The sequence below is a fragment of the Loxodonta africana genome, chromosome 3 (genome assembly GCF_030014295.1).
Source record: "Loxodonta africana isolate mLoxAfr1 chromosome 3, mLoxAfr1.hap2, whole genome shotgun sequence".
NCBI classification, from domain to species: Eukaryota; Metazoa; Chordata; class Mammalia; order Proboscidea; family Elephantidae; genus Loxodonta; species Loxodonta africana.
This window is the reverse complement of record NC_087344.1, coordinates 75,837,197-75,856,093: the sequence shown is the minus strand read 5'-3', so window position 1 is coordinate 75,856,093 and position 18,897 is coordinate 75,837,197. Positions and strand designations below refer to the sequence as shown.

Below are 18,897 nucleotides of genomic sequence, written 5' to 3'. Positions count from 1 at the left end.
AATGGTTCCCAGAAGAAGCCAGTGCTATAATTCCATTTTCAAACATTAAAGATGTTTTCACTGCAGAAACATCCAAGCAATGGGAAAAAACAAACATGTTTTAAGTTGCTTTGGTTCAATAAAATGAAGAGTAGGGGGTTGGAAAGGCAAAAAAGGCAGAAAACCGAAAGTGCAGAGGGAAAATGTCAAGTCCACACCGTGAAGGGCCCTCTTTTGTCCAATAACGGAAGCCTTGTTGCACTACAACTGATATTTAAATCTCTTTCTGTGCTGTCCAATATATTAGCCACTAAGTACATATGGCTATTTAAATTTAAATTAAAATTTTTAAAAATTAAAAATGCAGTTCCTCAGTCACACTGATCACATTTCATGGGCTAGTGCTACTGTTCTGGATAGCACAGGTACAGGACATCTCCATCTTGGCAGGAAGTTCTACGGACAGTGCTATAAATGATACAGAAAAGTAAAAGCATACTTAAATAGCTTAATAATCTTTCATATAAGAGAGCCGATTCTTGAAAACATTTTAGATTCCTTTGTTGATGAACATTTCCTGTAGAAGCAGTAGGGATTTCTTCCTTTGTGTCCCACCTCCTCTTCATGGATTAGCTGACAGGGACAATGGGTATCTGTCTCATCGTTTTTCGTAAGTTTTACAAATATACAAAATTACCTCTAAATACTATCTAGACATTTTGAACGCAACTGAACACAATGTTAAAGTAAATTTGAACACACTTACTTCCTTCTCCCAAGTTCCAAATAAAGCTGTTTTGTAAAATGCGTGCTTTCAGATACACTGAAATTTCTACTCCTTAGTATTTCACACCCTGTAGTGAAATGGCACTGTCACCTGTTATTAACTAACCAGCACTGGCAGGTATTTTCCACATCAGTACACTAGTAAAAACTATTCTAAGGCTGTAAGATGCAACAGGGACATAAAACAGAAAATTTCCCAAAGAACTTCTTAAAACATGTTAATTATCTTTGGTGATACTACAGCTCTGCTAGTTTTTATCCTGACATTTTTCAGTGTTCTCTGATCTCTTCCGCTTATCTTCTAGACCTTCAAATGTCTCTGGAGGGCTAGAGGGCAGATATCAGTCCTGGGCCCTCTTTTCATGCTATACTCTCTTCCTAGGCAATTCCATTCATTCCCATGGCTTTAAATATTAACCATGATAAATGCTATGACTCAAATTCATACCTCTCTTCTGAGTTTCAAAAGGGACTCTGGAGGCACAGTGGTTAAAGCACCTGGTTGCCAATCAAAAGGTTGGTGGTTCAAACCCATCAGCTGCCCCGCAGGAGAAAAGATTCTGTACAGATTTCAGTTGGCCTCCATGAAGATTTCAGCCTAGAAAACCCTACGGGGCAGTTCTATTCTGTCCTGTAGGGTTGCTATGAGTAGGAATTGATCCGACGGCAATGAGTTTTTTGGGTCTGACTTTCAAATCTACATATCCAACTGCTTTCCTAATATCTCTATACAAATTAATCACAGGAATCTTGAACCAACAGTTCCAAAACCAAAGAGTATCTCTCACTTTTCCTCCCTCAAAATCTGTTCCTTCCCTAAACTGACAATTTACTACTCCTGACCCACTGAGTTATAAAAATCAGGAATTAGACATCATCCTTGACTTACTGTATCCTCTCTCTTACCCCCAACACATAAGCCACTATCAGGTCTTAGTGATCTTATCTGCAATATACAACTATCTTCAAACCCACTGACACTTCCATAGTCCAGGCCACCTCGGCAATTGCAGTAACCTAGCAGGACTCTCCACTCTGTCCTTGATCACCTACAAATATAGACAGTAGTCATGGAGATTGTGTTTTCACTTGCAAACCATTCAGTGTCTTCTGTATTCCATAGCAACTATTGTAATACAAGCTAATAAAATATAATACGAAAGAAACCTGAGACTTATAAACACCCAGTAATGTTGGGAATGTGTACTGTCAGTGTGGACCATTTTTCTCTATCTTTAAGCTGGGAGTAATCTTTAAAAAATGTAAACCAAATCATTCCACTTCTCTACTTAAAATCTTTCAGTAGCTTCCAACGTCTTTTAAAGTAAAATTGAAACTTCTTACTCAGTCCTTGCAACATGTGACCCCCTCTACCTCTCTAGCTTTAACTTCAAGGCACTCTTCCCCTTTGCTCACTGTGTTCTAGCCCCCTGGCCTTCTTTTAGTTCTAACATGCCAAGCTCTTCTCAGCTTTCATTTCCTTTGTCTGGAATTCTCTTCCCTTTGACTCTTTGCCTAAATAACTTCTATTCATCTTTTAGTTTTAAAATCCTTTCCCTGACACCCTGATTTAAATTAAATCACCCTATTATAATTTCTTGTCATAGCTGTTACTTTTCATTCAAAGCATTTGCCATGATTTATAATTACTGTATATATTTGTGTGATTTTTTTGATTAATGTCTGTTACCCCCACTACAGCATAAGTCCCATGAAGGCAGTGACCTGTCAGTTCTGTTCAGTACAGGAGCCCCAGTACCTGGCACAGAGTAGTAGGGACTCTATAAATATTTATCCAGGGAGCAGAATCCATGAAGGTTCTGCTGATGAGCTAAGCATTCAAACACTGAAGTGGTATTGTGGGTTTCCTCAATTTTGTCTCAAAAAGACTCACTTGGCAAATTTTAATTTTATACAAAACATTTTTTTTTTCCCTCCTTTGAGCCAGTAACTAAGAATAAGACTGAAAAAGTTTAAAAATGAGTAGGGAATTTAAATAACTACAAATTGCTCTCAGTGGGCCTAGGATCCTATGCAAGAAATAGAAACCGTTCTGGCATTCTGCTGCTTCTACCACACACAGTCTTCTGTTATTGTCTATTAGAAAGTCTTTAACTACTTAAATCTTGTATATACATGTGCGTATGGATGTATGTACACACACACAAAAGATCTAAAGTAATGTAAAGTAGTTTATTCTAAATACATTCCAGTAGGATCATTTGTTGAATTCTGTGTGTGTTTACGCATAAAACTGATAGGTTCAGTTGCCTCCAAGAACCCTCTTAAAATGGTAGAAATGGAATCCATACAATACAGCTCTCATCTCAGAAAATTTCTTTCTCAGTATTTCACCAACTTAGTAAAATCTGTGTACTCATGTTAACTCTATAATGATATTTTTTCAATAAATATTCTCAAAATAGTCTATATTCTTACTGGTTAATAGTCCTGGCTGAGTCAATGGCTTAGACCTTACTTTCCTTTGCACACAGATGTAGGTGTCTGTTTGCTTCCAGATATTCCAAAAAGTTAACTACCCTTCAAAGACAATGGGTAATCTTCTAGCTGGGCTATTTCCTTTTCCTGTCACTTGTGCTGTTAGCTGTTGTCAAGTCAGCCCCTGACTGATAACAATCCCATGCACAATGGGATCAGGCGGTTGTGATCCCAATGGTTTTCACTAGCTGGCTTTTTGGGGAAGTGGATCACCAAGGAGGAGCACCACTGGTGGCGTAGTTGTTAAGGGCTTGGCTACTAACCGAAAGGTCCATGGTTCAAACCCACCAGCCGCACCACGGGAGAAAGATGTAGCAATCTGCTCCCATAAAGATTTACGGCCTTGGAAGCCCTATGGGGCAGCTCTACTCAGTTGTACAGGGTCGCTATAAGTTGGAATTGACTTGACGCAGTGGGTTTGGTTTGGGATCACCAGGCCTTTCTTCCTAGTCTGTCTTAGTCTGTAAGCTCCACTGTAACTTGTTTAGCATCATAGCAACATGCAAGCCTCCAGTGAGAGACAGACAGTGACTGTGCATGAGGTGCACTGGCTGGGAGCTGAACCCAGGTCTCCCACGTGGACGGTGAGAAGTCTACCACTGAACCACCACTGCTCTCTTATACCTGGTAACAGTTCCTAAAATGACTTAGACATTATCTAGCCCCATCCACTTATTTTGTAGATGGAGGAACAGAGATCTCAGACATAGATATTAACGGTTTCCCTGGATTTTTTTTCCCCTTTATGTAGAATTGATCGGCTCCTTACAAATTTAACTTCATTGATTACTGCTGTATGTAGGCTTTATTCCAGAAATATTCTGGGCAATTGAGAATGCAAGTGGAAGAAATTTACTGTCATTTGACTTACTGTTGGGACTTTAGACAGGTTATGGGGATCTTGGCATCAATTCCAAACTCTGTAAAACTCAGAAAACCGAATCAAATTCGTCAATCTCAGCTGAAGGATGATGCACTCTAATTTTATGCTGTATTACAAAATAAATGGGAATCCCCGAAGAGAAACCACAACTCAGCTAGGCCTGAGGATCTGTGGCAAAGTTGGCACCTTATGGGCCACATTCAAAATGATTTTTAGCTGCTGATATCCAAATAAAAAAAAAAAAAGCCCAAAACCAAATTTGTTGCTATCGAGTCGATTCAGACTCCTAGTGACCCTATAGGACAGAGTAGAACTGCCCCCTGGGGTTTCCAAGGAGCAGCTAGTGGATCTGAACTGCCGGCCTTTTAGTTTGCTGCCGAGCTCTTCACCACTATGCAACCAGGCCTCTAGTTGCTGAGGCGTATGTTTAATTGGTGCTCTAGCTGACTAGGGCTACCTCCAAAGGCCCTACAATCGGGCGGATGAGAGTACCTGTCTTTCTTGCAGTATTCCTGGATATTCAGGAAATTGTTATTCACTCATTCAGTCAGTTAACAGTCAATGCCTACTCTGAAGAAGGCACTGTTTTGGGTCCTAGGGATGGTGCAAAATCAAAACAACATCCTCACTAACTCAGTTATCCAGGACCCTTAGCGTTAGCTCTAACTAGTTCATGCCTTACTACTGACCAAACAACACCTGGGCAGTTAACTGTAGAAAGCTGCAAATCTCAAATTCCTCAGGGAGGTGGAACACTGTTCCTATCTGTTTCCTAACATTCTGTTCTCTAACATTAAGAATCTTAGAATTTTGGAGCTCAAAGAGACCCAGGAGGACATTTAGCCCAAATCCTTTATTTTATAGATCAGGAAGCAAGCGGTCCAAGAAAGAAAAGTGACTTGCTTAAGGACAGTGGCAGTTTGACAAGATGACTTAAAATACTTCTTTATTTTTCAGTGGCTTTAAAAAAATACACATTTGAATTAATTGCTGTTATTCAGGTATCTACATATGGCTTTGACTCAACCTATTCTGGTAAATTCTTTCAACTAACCAACATATCCATTTGAAGGGAAAGGGGAAGAAAACTGTCAGTGATTCAAATCTTAATATGTTTGATGTTTTAAATGTGCTATCTCATTCTATCCTCCCAGGGTTCTGCCTTAACAAAGAAGGAAACAGAGACTCAGAATTTGTAAATAATTTTCCCAGAGTGGTTAATAAGTACCCCAGGTCTAACTCCAAAGCCCACAACCTGGCCTATACCTGGCTGCAGACGCCATGGGTCAGTAATTTAGGAAACAACAGGCTTCCTGTGTATTTCAAAAGCAGAAATCACCCTCACCTGCTAATCATCTTTTTCAAAATCAATAGCTGTTTACATTCTAGTTCTCCTTAAGCTTGGCTGACTGGAATAAAAAACTGAGTTCAACTTAGTTTTTTTCCACCCGACCAATGTAAGATATATTTTAATCTCCACCAGCTCCCCATAAACTGAAAGACCAGAAAATGTCAGCCCAGGGGACCCAAAAAGAACTAAAGAAAGGACTGTCTGTGCTAGTTCTATCACTACCAAGTCAGAGAGCTTGCAAATCTCACTTTAATCCCCATACCCCTCCCCACAACAAAACGAACAACAATTACCTCATTTGAACTTAATCCATCAGTTGCAGTCAGAAGCACTTGCCCATGTAGCACTGTGCCAGTCATCTCTTTTACCCCAAATGCTGGGGAATCAAGGTCCTTCTTGATCCACATTCCAGCAGGGGAAGCCTCCACCTGAACAGGAATTCTTCCTTCTGAGACAGGCACTGAATCAGTGTGGGCAGTATCTCCCACAGAGGAGACTCCAGCAGGGAAAACTTCCTCCACAGCAGGCGCTGCAGCAGCTGGGGCAGGAGGCTCCTCTGCAGTGGGCACTGCAACATCTGGGGCAGCAGGCCCCTCTGCAGTGGGCAATGCAACATCTGGGGCAGCAGGCCCCTCTGAGGTGTCATCCTCCTCTGGGGCAGCCACTGCAGCAGCTGGGGTGTCAGGATCATCTGGGGTGTCATCCTCCTCTGGGGCAGCCACTGCAGCAGCTGGGGTGTCAGGATCATCTGGGGTGTCATCCTCCTCTGGGGCAGCCACTGCAGCAGCTGGGGCGGCAGGATCATCTAGGGTGTCATCCTCCTCTGGGGCAGCCACTGCAGCAGCTGGGGTGTCAGGATCATCTGGGGTGTCATCCTCCTCTGGGGCAGCCACTGCAGCAGCTGGGGCGGCAGGCTTGTCTGGGGTGTCATCCTCCTCTGGGGCAAGTACTTCAGCAGCTGTGGCAAAAGGCCCCTCTGGAGTGAGCATTCCAACATCTGGGGCAGCATGCCCCTCTGGAGTGGGCACTCCAACATCTGGGGCTGCAGGCCCTTCTGGGGTGTCCTCTGAGGCAGGTAAGGCAGTAGCTGGGGTGTCATCCTCCTCTGGGACAGGCATTCCAACAGCTGGGGCGGCAGGCCTCTTGGGAGTAGGCACTGCAGCAGCTGGGGTGACAGGCCTCTCAGGGGCGTCATCCTCCTCTTTGGTGGGCACTGTAGCCGTTGCAGCACTACCCTCTGCAGAAGGGTCTGCAACAGCTGAAACATCTTCTGTGACAGCCACTGCAGCAGCTGGACTAGTGCCCTTTGGGGAAGTCGCTGCAGCAACTGGAACCATCCCCTCTACAGTAGGCACTGCAACAGCTGAAGCAGGAGCCCCCTCTGGGGCTGATACTGCGGCAGCTGGGCCATCCTCCTCTCTGGTGACCACTGCAGCAGCTGTGCCATCCTCCTCTATGGTGACCACTGCGGCAGCTGGGCCATCCTCCTCTATGGTGACCACTGCAGCAGTTGGGCCACCCTCCTCTACGGTGACCACTGCGGCAGCTGAGTCATCCTCCTCTATGGTGACCACTGCAGCAGCTGGGCCATCCTCCTCTACGGTGACCACTGCGGCACCTGAGCCATCCTCCTCTATGGTGACCACTGCAGCAGCTGGGCCATCCTCCTCTATGGTGACCACTGCGGCACCTGAGCCATCCTCCTCTATGGTGACCACTGCGGCACCTGGGCCATCCCCCTCTATGGTGACCACTGCAGCACCTGAGCCATCCTCCTCTATGGTGACCACTGCGGCACCTGGGCCATCCTCCTCTGTGGTGACCACTGCAGCACCCGAGCCATCCTCCTCTATGGTGACCACTGCGGCACCTGGGCCATCCTCCTCTGTGGTGACCACTGCAGCACCTGAGCCATCCTCCTCTATGGTGACCACCGCGGCACCTGGGCCATCCTCCTCTGTGGTGACCACTGTGGCACCTGGGCCATCCTCCTCTGTGGTGACCACTGCGGCAGCTGGGACATCCTCCTCTCTGATGACCACTGCAGCAGCTGGGCCATCCTCCTCTCTGATGACCACTGCGGCAGCTGGGCCATCCTCCTCTCTGATGACCACTGCGGCAGCTGGGACATCCTTCTCTCTGATGACCACTGTGGCACCTGGGCCATCCTCCTCTATGGTGACCACTGCGGCAGCTGGGACATCCTCCTCTCTGATGACCACTGTGGCAGCTGGGACATCCTCCTCTCTGATGACCACTGCGGCAGCTGGGCCATCCTCCTCTCTGGTGACCACTGTGGCAGCTGGGCCATCCTCCTCTCTGGTGACCACTGCGGTAGCTGGGACATCCTCCTCTCTGGTGACTACTGGGGCAGGTGGGCCATCCTCCTCTGTGGTGACCACTGCAGCAGCTGGGACATCCTCCTCTCTGGTGCCCACTGCAGCAGCTGGGTCAACCTCCTCTGTGGTGACCACTGTAGCAGCTGGGCCATCCTCCTCTGTGATGACCACTGTAGCAGCTGGGCCATCCTCCTCTGTGATGACCACTGCGGCACCTGGGCCATCCTCCTCTGTGGTGATCACTGCAGCAGCTGGGACATCCTCCTCTGTGGTGACCATTGTAGCAGCTGGGCCATCCTCCTCTGTGGTGACCACTGCGGCAGTTGGGACATCCTCCTCTCTGGTGACCACTGCGGCAGCTGGGACATCCTCCTCTATGGTGACCAGTGCAGTAGCTGGGCCATCCTCCTCTGTGGTGACCACTGCAGCAGCTGGGCCATCCTCCTCTGTGGTGACCACTGCAGCAGCTGGGACATCCTCCTCTATGGTGACCACTGCAGCGGCTGGGACATCCTCCTCTATGGTGACCACTGCAGCAGCTGGGTCATCCTCCTCTGTGGTGACCACTGCAGCAGCTGGGACATCTTCCTCTGTGGTGACCACTGCGGCAGCTGGGACATCCTCCTCTCTGGTGACCACTGCGGCAGCTGGGACATCCTCCTCTCTGGTGACCACTGCGGCAGCTGGGACATCCTCCTCTATGGTGACCAGTGCAGCAGCTGGGCCATCCTCCTCTGTGGTGACCACTGCAGCAGCTGGGCCATCCTCCTCTGTGGTGACCACTGCAGCAGCTGGGACATCCTCCTCTATGGTGACCACTGCAGCGGCTGGGACATCCTCCTCTATGGTGACCACTGCAGCAGCTGGGTCATCCTCCTCTGTGGTGACCACTGCAGCAGCTGGGACATCTTCCTCTGTGGTGACCACTGCAGTAGCTGGGACATCCTCCTCTCTGGTGACCATTGCAGCAGCTGTGACATCCTCCTCTATGGTGACCACTGCAGCAGCCAGGACATCCTCCTCTATGGTGACCATTGCAGCAGCTGAGACATCCTCCTCTCTGGTGACCACTGCGGCAGCTGGGACATCCTCCTCTATGGTGACCACTGCAGCAGCTGGGACATCCTCCTCTATGGTGACCACTGTGGCAGCTGGGACATCCTCCTCTATGGTGACCACTGCAGCAGCTGGGACATCCTCCTCTATGGTGACCACTGCAGCAGCTTGGACATCCTCCTCTATAGTGACCACTGCGGCAGCTGGGACATCCTCCTCTGTGGTGACCAGTGCAGCAGCTGGGTCATCCTCCTCTGTGGTGACCACTGCAGCAGCTGGGCCATCCTCCTCTGTAGTGACTACTGCAGCGTCTGGGCCATCCTCCTCTCTGGTGACCACTGCAGTAGCTGGGACATCCTCCTCTCTGGTGACCACTGCGGCAGCTGGGCCATCCTCCTCTCTGGTGACCACTGCGGCAGCTGGGACATCCTCCTCTCTGGTGACCACTGTGGCACCTGGGCCATCCTCCTCTCTGGTGACCACTGCAGCTGCTGGGACATCCTCCTCTCTGGTGACCACTGCGGCAGCTGGGCCATCCTCCTCTCTGGTGACCACTGCGGCAGCTGGGACATCCTCCTCTCTGGTGACCACTGTGGCACCTGGGCCATCCTCCTCTCTGGTGACCACTGCAGCTGCTGGGACATCCTCCTCTACGGTGACCACTGCGGCAGCTGGGCCATCCTCCTCTACGTTGATCACTGCGGCAGCTGGGCCATCTTCCTCTCTGGTGACCACTGCAGCAGCTGGGACATCCTCCTCTCTGGTGACCACTGTAGCAGCTAGGCCATCCTCCTCTGTGGTGACCACTGCAGCAGCTGGGACATCCTCCTCTGGAGCAGACCCCACAGAAGCTGCAGCAGCCCCCCCTGGGGAAGACACTGCAGCAGCTGAGGCAGCAGGTCCCTCTGGGGCAGGCACTGCAACAAATGGGACATCGTCCTCTGGGGTAGATGCTGCAGTAGTTGGGGCACGTCTCTGTGGACTGGGTATCCATTTCTCCAAAACTGGTACAATATTATCAGCCTTGGTAACTTGTTCCTCCTGAAAGCTACCTAGCAATGAATCCGAGCCTCTCATTTCCATCTCATCTCCCTCTGATGATGCCACATTCGGCTGGAGCTTGATATCATTCACAGTTTCCATTCCGTCTCTGCTATGTCTCAGTGCTCCAACCAGAGGGTGCAGACTCAGAATCTCTGACTCTGAGGACTTCCTCTGAAGACTCGGGGAGACTTGCTCTGGGAAGTCTCTGAGAAAATGTGTTGGGGCTTGATCCTTCAAAAGCTTGGTTTTGTAATCCAATTCTTTTGCCTCACCATCTTCATCACAAAGTTTCTCCACGGACAACAATTTACAAGGGTCCATGTGTCCTGAGGAAGTCAGGCTATTACTTCCTTGATTAATAGCTCCTTGTTCACCTTCCAAATGCATTTCATCTGTTAGTAAATGTGAACCATATGATAACACCTCTACTTCAGGCTCTGAGGTAACATCTGTTAGTTCATAGTCCAAAGCAGAACTAAGGGAGACCCTCTCAACACACTCCTCAACATTCCCCTCAATGTGACTGCAGTCAACCTGGGACAAATTGCCATTTTCGCTGGCCAGCTCAGAAGTAACAGAGCTTGATAAATTTTCTTCAAAATAAGGCCTGTGATCAGAGTTTGATAATCTTTCTAGGTCCAGCTCTCCTAGTGACTCCAGGTCAGCTGAGCATCTGAACTTAAATTCCTCTACAGTCTTGGGGCTAAAAGGCACTTTTTCACACTCCTCCTTGCTAATAGTGGAAGCGTTCCTCATGGTATCAGGATGGGTAATAAGTTCTATTGTATTAGGCACCTGAGAAAAATCCAGGGCATTAAAATATTCACAATCCAATCCAGTATCACAGTCCTTTACCTTTACATTTAAAAAACCTACATGTTGTTCCTTTTCTAAGGCAGCCCCTGGAAAATAACTCATTACATGTGAATCTTCTGCATCCTGGAATGGGGCCAGCCCTTCAGAAGAGGCTTGATTCTCCAGCTCAACTACAGGCATGACTTCTTCTTCACATAAACACTCCTTTTCAAGTTCAAGAAACATCTGCACTGAATCTGTATCAGAGAGCTGCTCTGCATCGACAGGACCAACAATACATTCTGAATCTGAAACAAGACGCTCTAGCCCCTGAGCAGCTCTGTTTTCAGTCTCACGTACAGCACCCTCACCTGAGAGGACGCAACTGTAATCAAAGGGTGAATCCTTGGGAACAGAAGCCAAGTGGTCCTTAGCTGGCTGTGGGTCATCAGAGCAAATCTGACGAGGGTGGTCAAAAGTCAAGACAGCAGCTGAGCAATTGGCTTTATCCTCCACCACAGCTACAGAGTTTGTTTGTTCCCTTTCTTCAAAAATATCTGCTAGGCTGTTCTTTTTCTCATCTGTTATTAGAAAAGTCTTTCCTCTGTCTGACAGTTTCTCTTCCTCCCACTCTTCCTCAGCCTCCATCATGATCCATCGCTCATCCTCCTCAAACTTTAGCTCAGACTCTGTTTTCTCTCTCAGGCTGGGGGTTACGAGAATATGCAACTCTGGATCCAACAGCTCTTCACTTAGGCAAGGGGAGAGAGGTGGCATTTCCATAGTGCAGGCTGTGTCCCCAAGGGGGTGCTGCTTCTCGCTGAAGCCTTCCTTAGCCAAACTTTTCATGGCCCTGGGCCAGGTAGCACTTGAGAATCTGTGTTCCTGCATTACATCTGTGTTACTACTTGCTGCTGCAGTCTCTGATTCCAGAGGCTGGAATTCACGGGGAGAGCTCTCGCTGTGCTGCTGTAACCTGAAGTTCTGGCAGTCTCCACTTAAGTTTTTCACATCCGGCACTTCTGGAATTCCTATGGATTTGGGCACATGTTCCAGAGTGACTGACTCTGCCTGAGGTTCCCTGTGGTCCAAATGACCAGAACTTTCTGTTAATACAGAACTAGATTCTCTTTTCTCTTGCAAGGAAGGATTAGAAGCACCAGCTTCGGAAACCTCACTGAGAGAAGCCTCCATCCTTTCTGCAAATTCTGGGAAGTTGGGTGGCATGAAGGACTTCCAAGATCTCCTGTTAACATTATCTTTGCGTTCTGCATTTGGTCGCCTTCTGGGTGGCACAGGTGCTGATTTCTGCACATCGCTGCTTAGCTTCAGTGCATCAAAGATTATTCTCTCATCCAGCTTTTTGCTTTCTGGTGCTCGAGATTCAAATACATTAGATGCTGCTCCTAACGTACCATTGCTGGATATAGTACTTCCTTCCATCTTTTCCATGGTGCTTTTTGAAGTCTGATTAAGCTTTGACCCCTGGTCAATTTGTTCATTTATCCTCATTGTATCATATATAGACCGCTGAGGAACATAGCAATCCTCTATATAGCCATCCTCTTCCTCTCCTTTCCCCAGGCAGGTGGGGTTCTGCCTTAAACAGTCTGGCCTGCTGAGTGGCTTACCCATACTTTTTCAATCAAGATGAACCACCAATCTTTTAAAAGTTTTTTCACAAGTTCCCCCAAAATGCATTCTGCGTAAGTTAAAAATCCTTTTACATACTTATACTCCAAACCACCAAGTGCATCTGCCCTCCAGAAAAGGCGTGCAAGTCCCACTTTGGAACCATTCTGGGAGAAGCTTTAAGCCGACCAGCTTTTCCCACATAGGCTAGCAGCCTCATAGTTGCAGGCAGATAAATGATATGATTTAATCAACAAACATAATTCCTTGTATGGCTTTTTTAAAAAGGAGCCCTGTTCTTTCTTATCCAGTCAGCAAGAATTATCTGATATCGACAAGTCTTATTCAATATCTAGTTCCACTCACATCTCACCGTAGCAGAACTGGAGGCAGCGAATTTACACCGATTGTGTCCGTTAGTAACAATGGCACAGCCTCTCTAGTCTTCACGTATGGCCCAAGCTCCTAAGAATTCCTTTCATTTTATCCTCAGTTCCAGCCCTGGAGAGTCCAGCTGGTCTGAATTAGCCATTCGTCCTCCCTAGTTGGGGTGTTTGCATTTGAACTGGGCTCGTCGGCGGATATTCCTGCAACTTTAAACACAGGAAGTCCTTCATTCGGGGCCAGCCTGGGGCTTCCTGTCTCCAAAACATCATGGCATTGTTGTGGCTCCCAGGCCAGCCCTGCGCTGTGGCCGCAAAAGAAAGAGAGTGAAGCTCGCGCCGGGCCTTCCAGAAGGCGGGCAAACTGCAGTAGCGGCCGACGGTCTGTCGGAGGGGCTCGCTCAACGCGGCCCGCTCCCCCGCGCCATGCCGCGCGCCCAGAGGGCCAGGGTCGCCTCACCGCAGGTTGGCAGGTGGCTCCCGGCCGCGCCGGCCTCAGGTTCCGCGCTCAGGAAGTTAGTTTGTCCCTCCGGCAGCCGAGTCCCGTGCGCTGTGGGCGCCGCCTCCCCCCGGCCCGCAGACGCCGCGCCGTGGGCTGCATGTCAAGCAGCCGCCTCTATTCTCCACCGTCGCCGCCAGCCCCGCGTCCCCGTCGTCCTCCCACCCGCAGCTGTCACGGTCCCGGCATGCAAACTTCTGGCTGGGAACAAAAGGCTCTGCTCGGGCCGGGCGGGGGGCGAGCCCTCCTTCTTCGCGCCCGCCGCTCGCCCGTCCGCTGGCCCGCCCGCCGCTCGCTGGGAGTGCTCGGCTGGCGGGCGGCTCTCCTCCCCCTTCCCCGCGCCGCGCCGCCCCGCCCCGCCCGGGCAGCCCCCCTGGAAGCCTGGGAGCGGGCGACGCGGAGAGCCAAGGGGAGGAGGGCGGAGGCGGAGCCTGGGTGGGGGCAGAGAAGAGGAGCGACCGGAGGGACCAGGGCGGGGGCCGGCGGAGAGGATTGGAAGCCGAGGCCCCGAAGGAGGGGCTTTTGCAGGGTTTGGATCGAGGAACCCAGGGCGCCATCCGCTAGGCTAACGAAGCCCACGCCCCCCGGGCCTCCGGGCCGGAGTGCAGAGCACCGCCCCCGCGAGGGCGAGAGGAGGGGAGCGGCACTAGCGCGAGTCTCCGCCGCGCCGCGCAAATCCCCTGACAAAGGAGGGCCCCGCCCCCTGCCGCTGGCCCGGCCCCCGGCCGCCCGATCCTCGCCCCAACCCGCTAGGCATCCAGCCCAGCCGTAGGGCGAGCGAACCCAGAAGGGGCGCCCCCGCCTCCCCCCAGCCAGCCGGCTCTGGCAAGGGCCACTCCGGGCCCCATCTGCCGGCAGGATCGTGCCGGCTGGGGGAGGGGTGTGTGTGTGTGTGTGAAGTGGGTAGGGGCGTCTGCATCCCCCTCGGCTCCAGCTCCGCCGCCAAAGGCTAGTCCGTAGTCCCTCCAATGTCACCTCTAGAGAGCCTCCGCCTGGCCAAGGAACACTCAAGCCTTAAAGACGGCACCTTCCTGGAGTCCGAAGGAATTCGACCACGCTTGGAGACCAAGTTATTGGATAAACTCTAGGCACACTCTACCTTTTCCCTCCCGCCTCGTGTATATTCTCCCACCAGGATTTCTCCACCCACAGACCTGAGCAGTGTCAATGACTGAGGAAAGGGGGGTGGTGGCGGCGGAGGTGCCGGCAGCAGCGCCCCACGCCCAAGCAGCGCCCCACTCCTTTATTGCTATGCCCATCCAAGGAAACCCGAGCCGGGGGGCCAGCTGAAAAGCAGTGCGCTCAGTGTAGTTCAAGTCCTAAAAACGTCTAAATAGTAAAGTGGCCTACAACCCCATCCACAGCTTTTTGGCTTTTAGAAAAGCCATCTAGTCACCTGGTGACGGTAAACAAATAAAGTACAAAGGGCAACCCAGGAAACTGTCCACCAGAGCAGCTGCATTTCTGAAGGGAAGCAATACTCTGCCCCTTTTTGAAAGCCATTCCCTGATTTTATGAAGGAAAAAAAGAAAGTTTGTTAGACTTCCTTAATCCCTGTTGGATCATGTCAATACAGATGATAAAACTTACGCAAAAGTTATTTCTGTCCTTCACACACACAACAAATGCTGCCAATAGGTGATGTAAGGAGACCTAGCAGTGGAGCCCTGACCTGAGCCTTAGGCTTTCTTAGGGAGTCAGAGAGGTCTTCCCCAAAAATGAGGTGTTGGCTGAACCCTGTGATCATAATTAAGCAACTTTCACTGGGCAAAATGTTTTACACTTTGTTTCTCAGTTCAGAAGAGGCTGCTGTTGATGAACTGCCCACTCAAATCCAAGACTTTTTCCCCATCTGTAAACTGAAAGGAAAGCAGACTAGGTTGTGTCTTGACAGCCTTTCTAGTTTTAATACTCTTTAATTCTAGAACTTTTAAAGGAGCTGCCCCAGAATCCTGTGTTCTCCTAGTACTACAATGCAAGGCATTGAGAAAGACGGAGAGAGAAGGGAGGGGGCTAGAAGTCCCATCCTGTGATGAACAAACAGTAGAAAGAACCAAGGATGCTTGACCTAGAGAAGGTTCCAGGCAATGTGATCAACATGAAATATCTGAAGGGCTGGGATGTGGGAGGAAGGAAGGAAGCTTGTTCTGGGTGTCTTCTTAAGCTGGCACATGAAGATCCAGGGCAGATTTCAATTCCAACAAAGAGCCTTCTCAGAGGTATTCAAAGAATAGGGTGTTCCCTAAAGTGGTCACATTCCTGACTCTGGAGGTGTTTAAGTAGAAATTCAAGCAATCACTTGGCAGGGATTTGGGAAAACAGATTTACAAATCCTCCACCAGTTTCTTCAGGATGAGTTTTAAGATCCCTTCTAACTCTGACACACTGTGATCCTAAGGCTTGACCAGTTTACAGGTCTGCTATTTAACTCTTCAGGGAATCTGGGTTTTAGTTTTCCTTTAATTATTCAGTACAGTTGGAAAAGCCCAGAGAAGTCGAGACCAACTTCACTAGCCAATCTCCCCGGCCAAATAAACTCACTTAAAGTGTTGAGATATCATAACAGACTGGCTAGCGTGCCAGGGCCCTTCTGGTTGGAAGAATCTGAGGAATTCTGGCTCTGGACTAAGGGTGGGTGGTTATTCTATTATAAAGTATGATCTTGATGTGGAATCATAAACTTCATGGTCTGAATTCTTTTCTTGTTTCCTCACCAAGTCAAGTGCCAATCAATTCAGTCTTTTCTTAATTAATCCCTCCCCATACCTATTGACTTTATTCTCACCAATACTCCAAACTATACATAAATAAATAAATGGAACGTTTCAGCAACTGTTAAATTCAGATTCAAATTACTTACCAGCTTTAGTCACATTCCGATAGAGGTGTTAGGAATTACAGAACTCCCCCACCGAAGTTCAAACACAGCCTAGAGATTACATAAAGTAGACCAACTCTGCCTTCTCTCCCAAAAAAACAACAACAACAAAATCAAGCCAAAGAGTGCTTTCTCAGTGCCTCTCTCCTTTTTCGTAATCAGTATGTGTTTGGAAAAAAATCAAGAGGGGAAGCACAAGGTCTCTTTTCTCCACATCTTTTTTATCTGTTCATGAGTCTGGCCTTAGTTCTGGTATGTGGAACTCTGCCAAGAGCCATCTCAGTAACTGAAATAAATACCTGATACAGCTTTCAGCCTCTTGTTACTCTGATAACTCTAACAACAACAAAAAAAGCATCTGTTCATTTCACATGCTGGGTGTAAACTTTTTGGAAGAGAAATACAGAGAACTCCAGAGAACCTCTTCAGATGCTTCCTCCACCCCTGCAACCACGTTAGTTTTCAGTTAGTTGATTACAGAGTTCAGAGAATTCTCTACTCATTTAGGACAACTGGAAGACCCCAGAGCCACACTTTGTTAGATTCTATATTGCCTTTTCATCCAGGGACAGAACTTCTTCAGTATCCTTGATGAGTGTTCTTCCTCTTGGAGAAATAATTCTGAGTACAGGAGGATAGAGAGGACTGGTTGGATCTTGCACATTTTAAATCTACAAAATGCCTTTCATCTTAGGATCTCTAGGCTTTACAAGCATTATTTAGCGGCAAGTGGAAACTCCACAGTATTAGTCAGAACCTGTTGGGGATCAGTCACTATCATCCTTTAGTGCTTTCATTATTATAAAGAGGGCTACAGAGTGGCTCATAAAGCAATACAGCACGATGTGAAGCTTGTTTTAAATGGCATTTTGATGCTATTTGAGCTCACATGTATTCCCAAACCCATGAGAAAACTTTCCACATACTCTGCAGGAACTCCCATGACCCCTGTCAGCCCTTTCCTGCTAGTGTACTTTCCAAAAGACAGTGTATTAATCCCTCTTTTAGACACTCATAGTCACCAAGACAGTGGTGATGACCAAAGCATGGAGCGTTGCAAGTTAGAAAAGAAGTGACTGAAGGATGGGAGGAAGGAAGGCAAGCGGAGTCAGGGAATCACATTTACTCTTAGGATTTGCATATACAGAGATGGTGAAGATGAGCACTTCTAAGTGAAGGGCCAGGGCTATAAAGTATGGAAACCTAAAGGAGCAAATTTTAGCTCAGCATGACTTAGGTGCAAGATGTGGGGAAGGGGAAAATGAGAGCTCAGGATGTGTCATGGATTGAACTGTGTCCCCCCAAAATATCTGTCAACTTAGCTGGGCCATGAGTTCCAGTATTGTGTGACTGTCCACCATTTTATGTGATTTCCCTATGTGTTGTAAATCCTATCACTATGATGAAATGAGATGGATTAGTGGCAGTTATATTGATGAGATATACAAAATTAAGTAGTGTCTTAAACCAATCTCTTTGAGATATAAAAGACAGAAGCGAGCAGAGAGACAGGGGGAACCTTATACCACCAAGAAAGCAGCACTGGGAGCAGAGCGTGCCCTTTTGGACCTGAGGTTCCTGCTCTGAGATGCTCCCAGACCAAGGGAAGACTGATGACAAGGACGTTCTTCCAGAGTCGACAGAGGGAAGAACGCCTTCCCCTGGAGCTGGCACCCTGAATTCGGACTTCTAGCCTACTGGACTGTGAGAAATAAACGCTTATCAAAGCCATCCACCTGTGGTATTTCTCTTATAGCTGCACTGGATGACTAAGACAAGATGGTAAGTACATCAAGGCCAGTTTGCCAAGGCTTTTGAATGCCAAGACAAGAAATTTATGCTTTATTCAGAAAATCATCATTATATCAGAATTTGTTCTTAAACTTATCAAGGGGTTATAAGAGCTACTTATAAGAGGGTTATAAAAGTGGTGCTTAGAAGGTCTCCTAAAAATTTGTGACTAGATGCTCATTCAACTGCCATCTATTATATAGCGACTCATTTAAAAATCCAAATCCTTAATTTATAAATGAAGCACAGGATGGTAAACTTATTCGTCTAAAGTAACACAGTTATTAAATACCTAAACTTCCAAGATTTGAGCCCAGGTCTTCTGATACCACATTTGTGTTTATATGTATATAACAGATGGTAAATGGGGAAGGTTAAAGGTCGAGCAATCAGCTGAAGAGGACTATACAGTTTAGGCAAGAGGTTAAAAAAAAAAAAGAAAAGAAAAGCCTGAACTAGTGAAACTAAGGAAGGGGGCTGTGAAAGAAATTGCAGAGGCGTGCTATCAGGACTTTGCAACTGACCAGATAGAAGGTAGAAGTGAAGAGGAAAAATAAATTTAAAATAATACTATAGTATTACTCTTGGGTTACTGAGGGCATAGTAGCATTACAAAACAACAGCAGGGAGGAAGTATTTGTAGATGACACTTGCAACTTGGAGCATACTGAGTATGAAGTACTCAGAGGCTAACCATGGGGAGATGTCCACAAGGGTCCCTCACGCAAGAGATTCAAATTTGGGGCTACAGATAGATTTGGAAGGGTTCCCCACAGAACATGAGGGCTGGACATATATCCCAGGGGTTGAGTAGACAGAAGAGGGCAGATGACAGAACTCCAGGAACCACATGCATTTAGGAGGTAGGAAGGCAAACCAAAAAATGAAGGTAGAAAAGCAGCCAGAGAAGAGAATGGGGAGAGTGCACTGACAGGGAAGTAAGCAGACAGGAGGGTTTTAAGAAAGAAGATATGCCATTAAA

At 48.1% G+C, this 18,897-nt stretch overlaps 1 protein-coding gene across 8 annotated transcripts in view; it reads right to left on the bottom strand.

The window, feature by feature from the left end:
- The window catches only part of MACF1 (microtubule actin crosslinking factor 1), a 257,548-nt gene that overhangs the window by 58,780 nt on the left and 179,871 nt on the right, over positions 1-18,897 (bottom strand). The window contains exon 1 of one of the 8 annotated variants that reach the window (XM_064281773.1): positions 5,792-13,132. The exons of the other annotated variants lie outside the window; for them this stretch is intronic. Coding sequence (XP_064137843.1) covers positions 5,792-12,367 — 6,576 coding nt within the window. The 5' untranslated portion in view covers positions 12,368-13,132. Of the gene's footprint in view, positions 1-5,791; positions 13,133-18,897 lie in introns of those variants that run through there. 8 annotated transcript variants of the gene reach the window in all.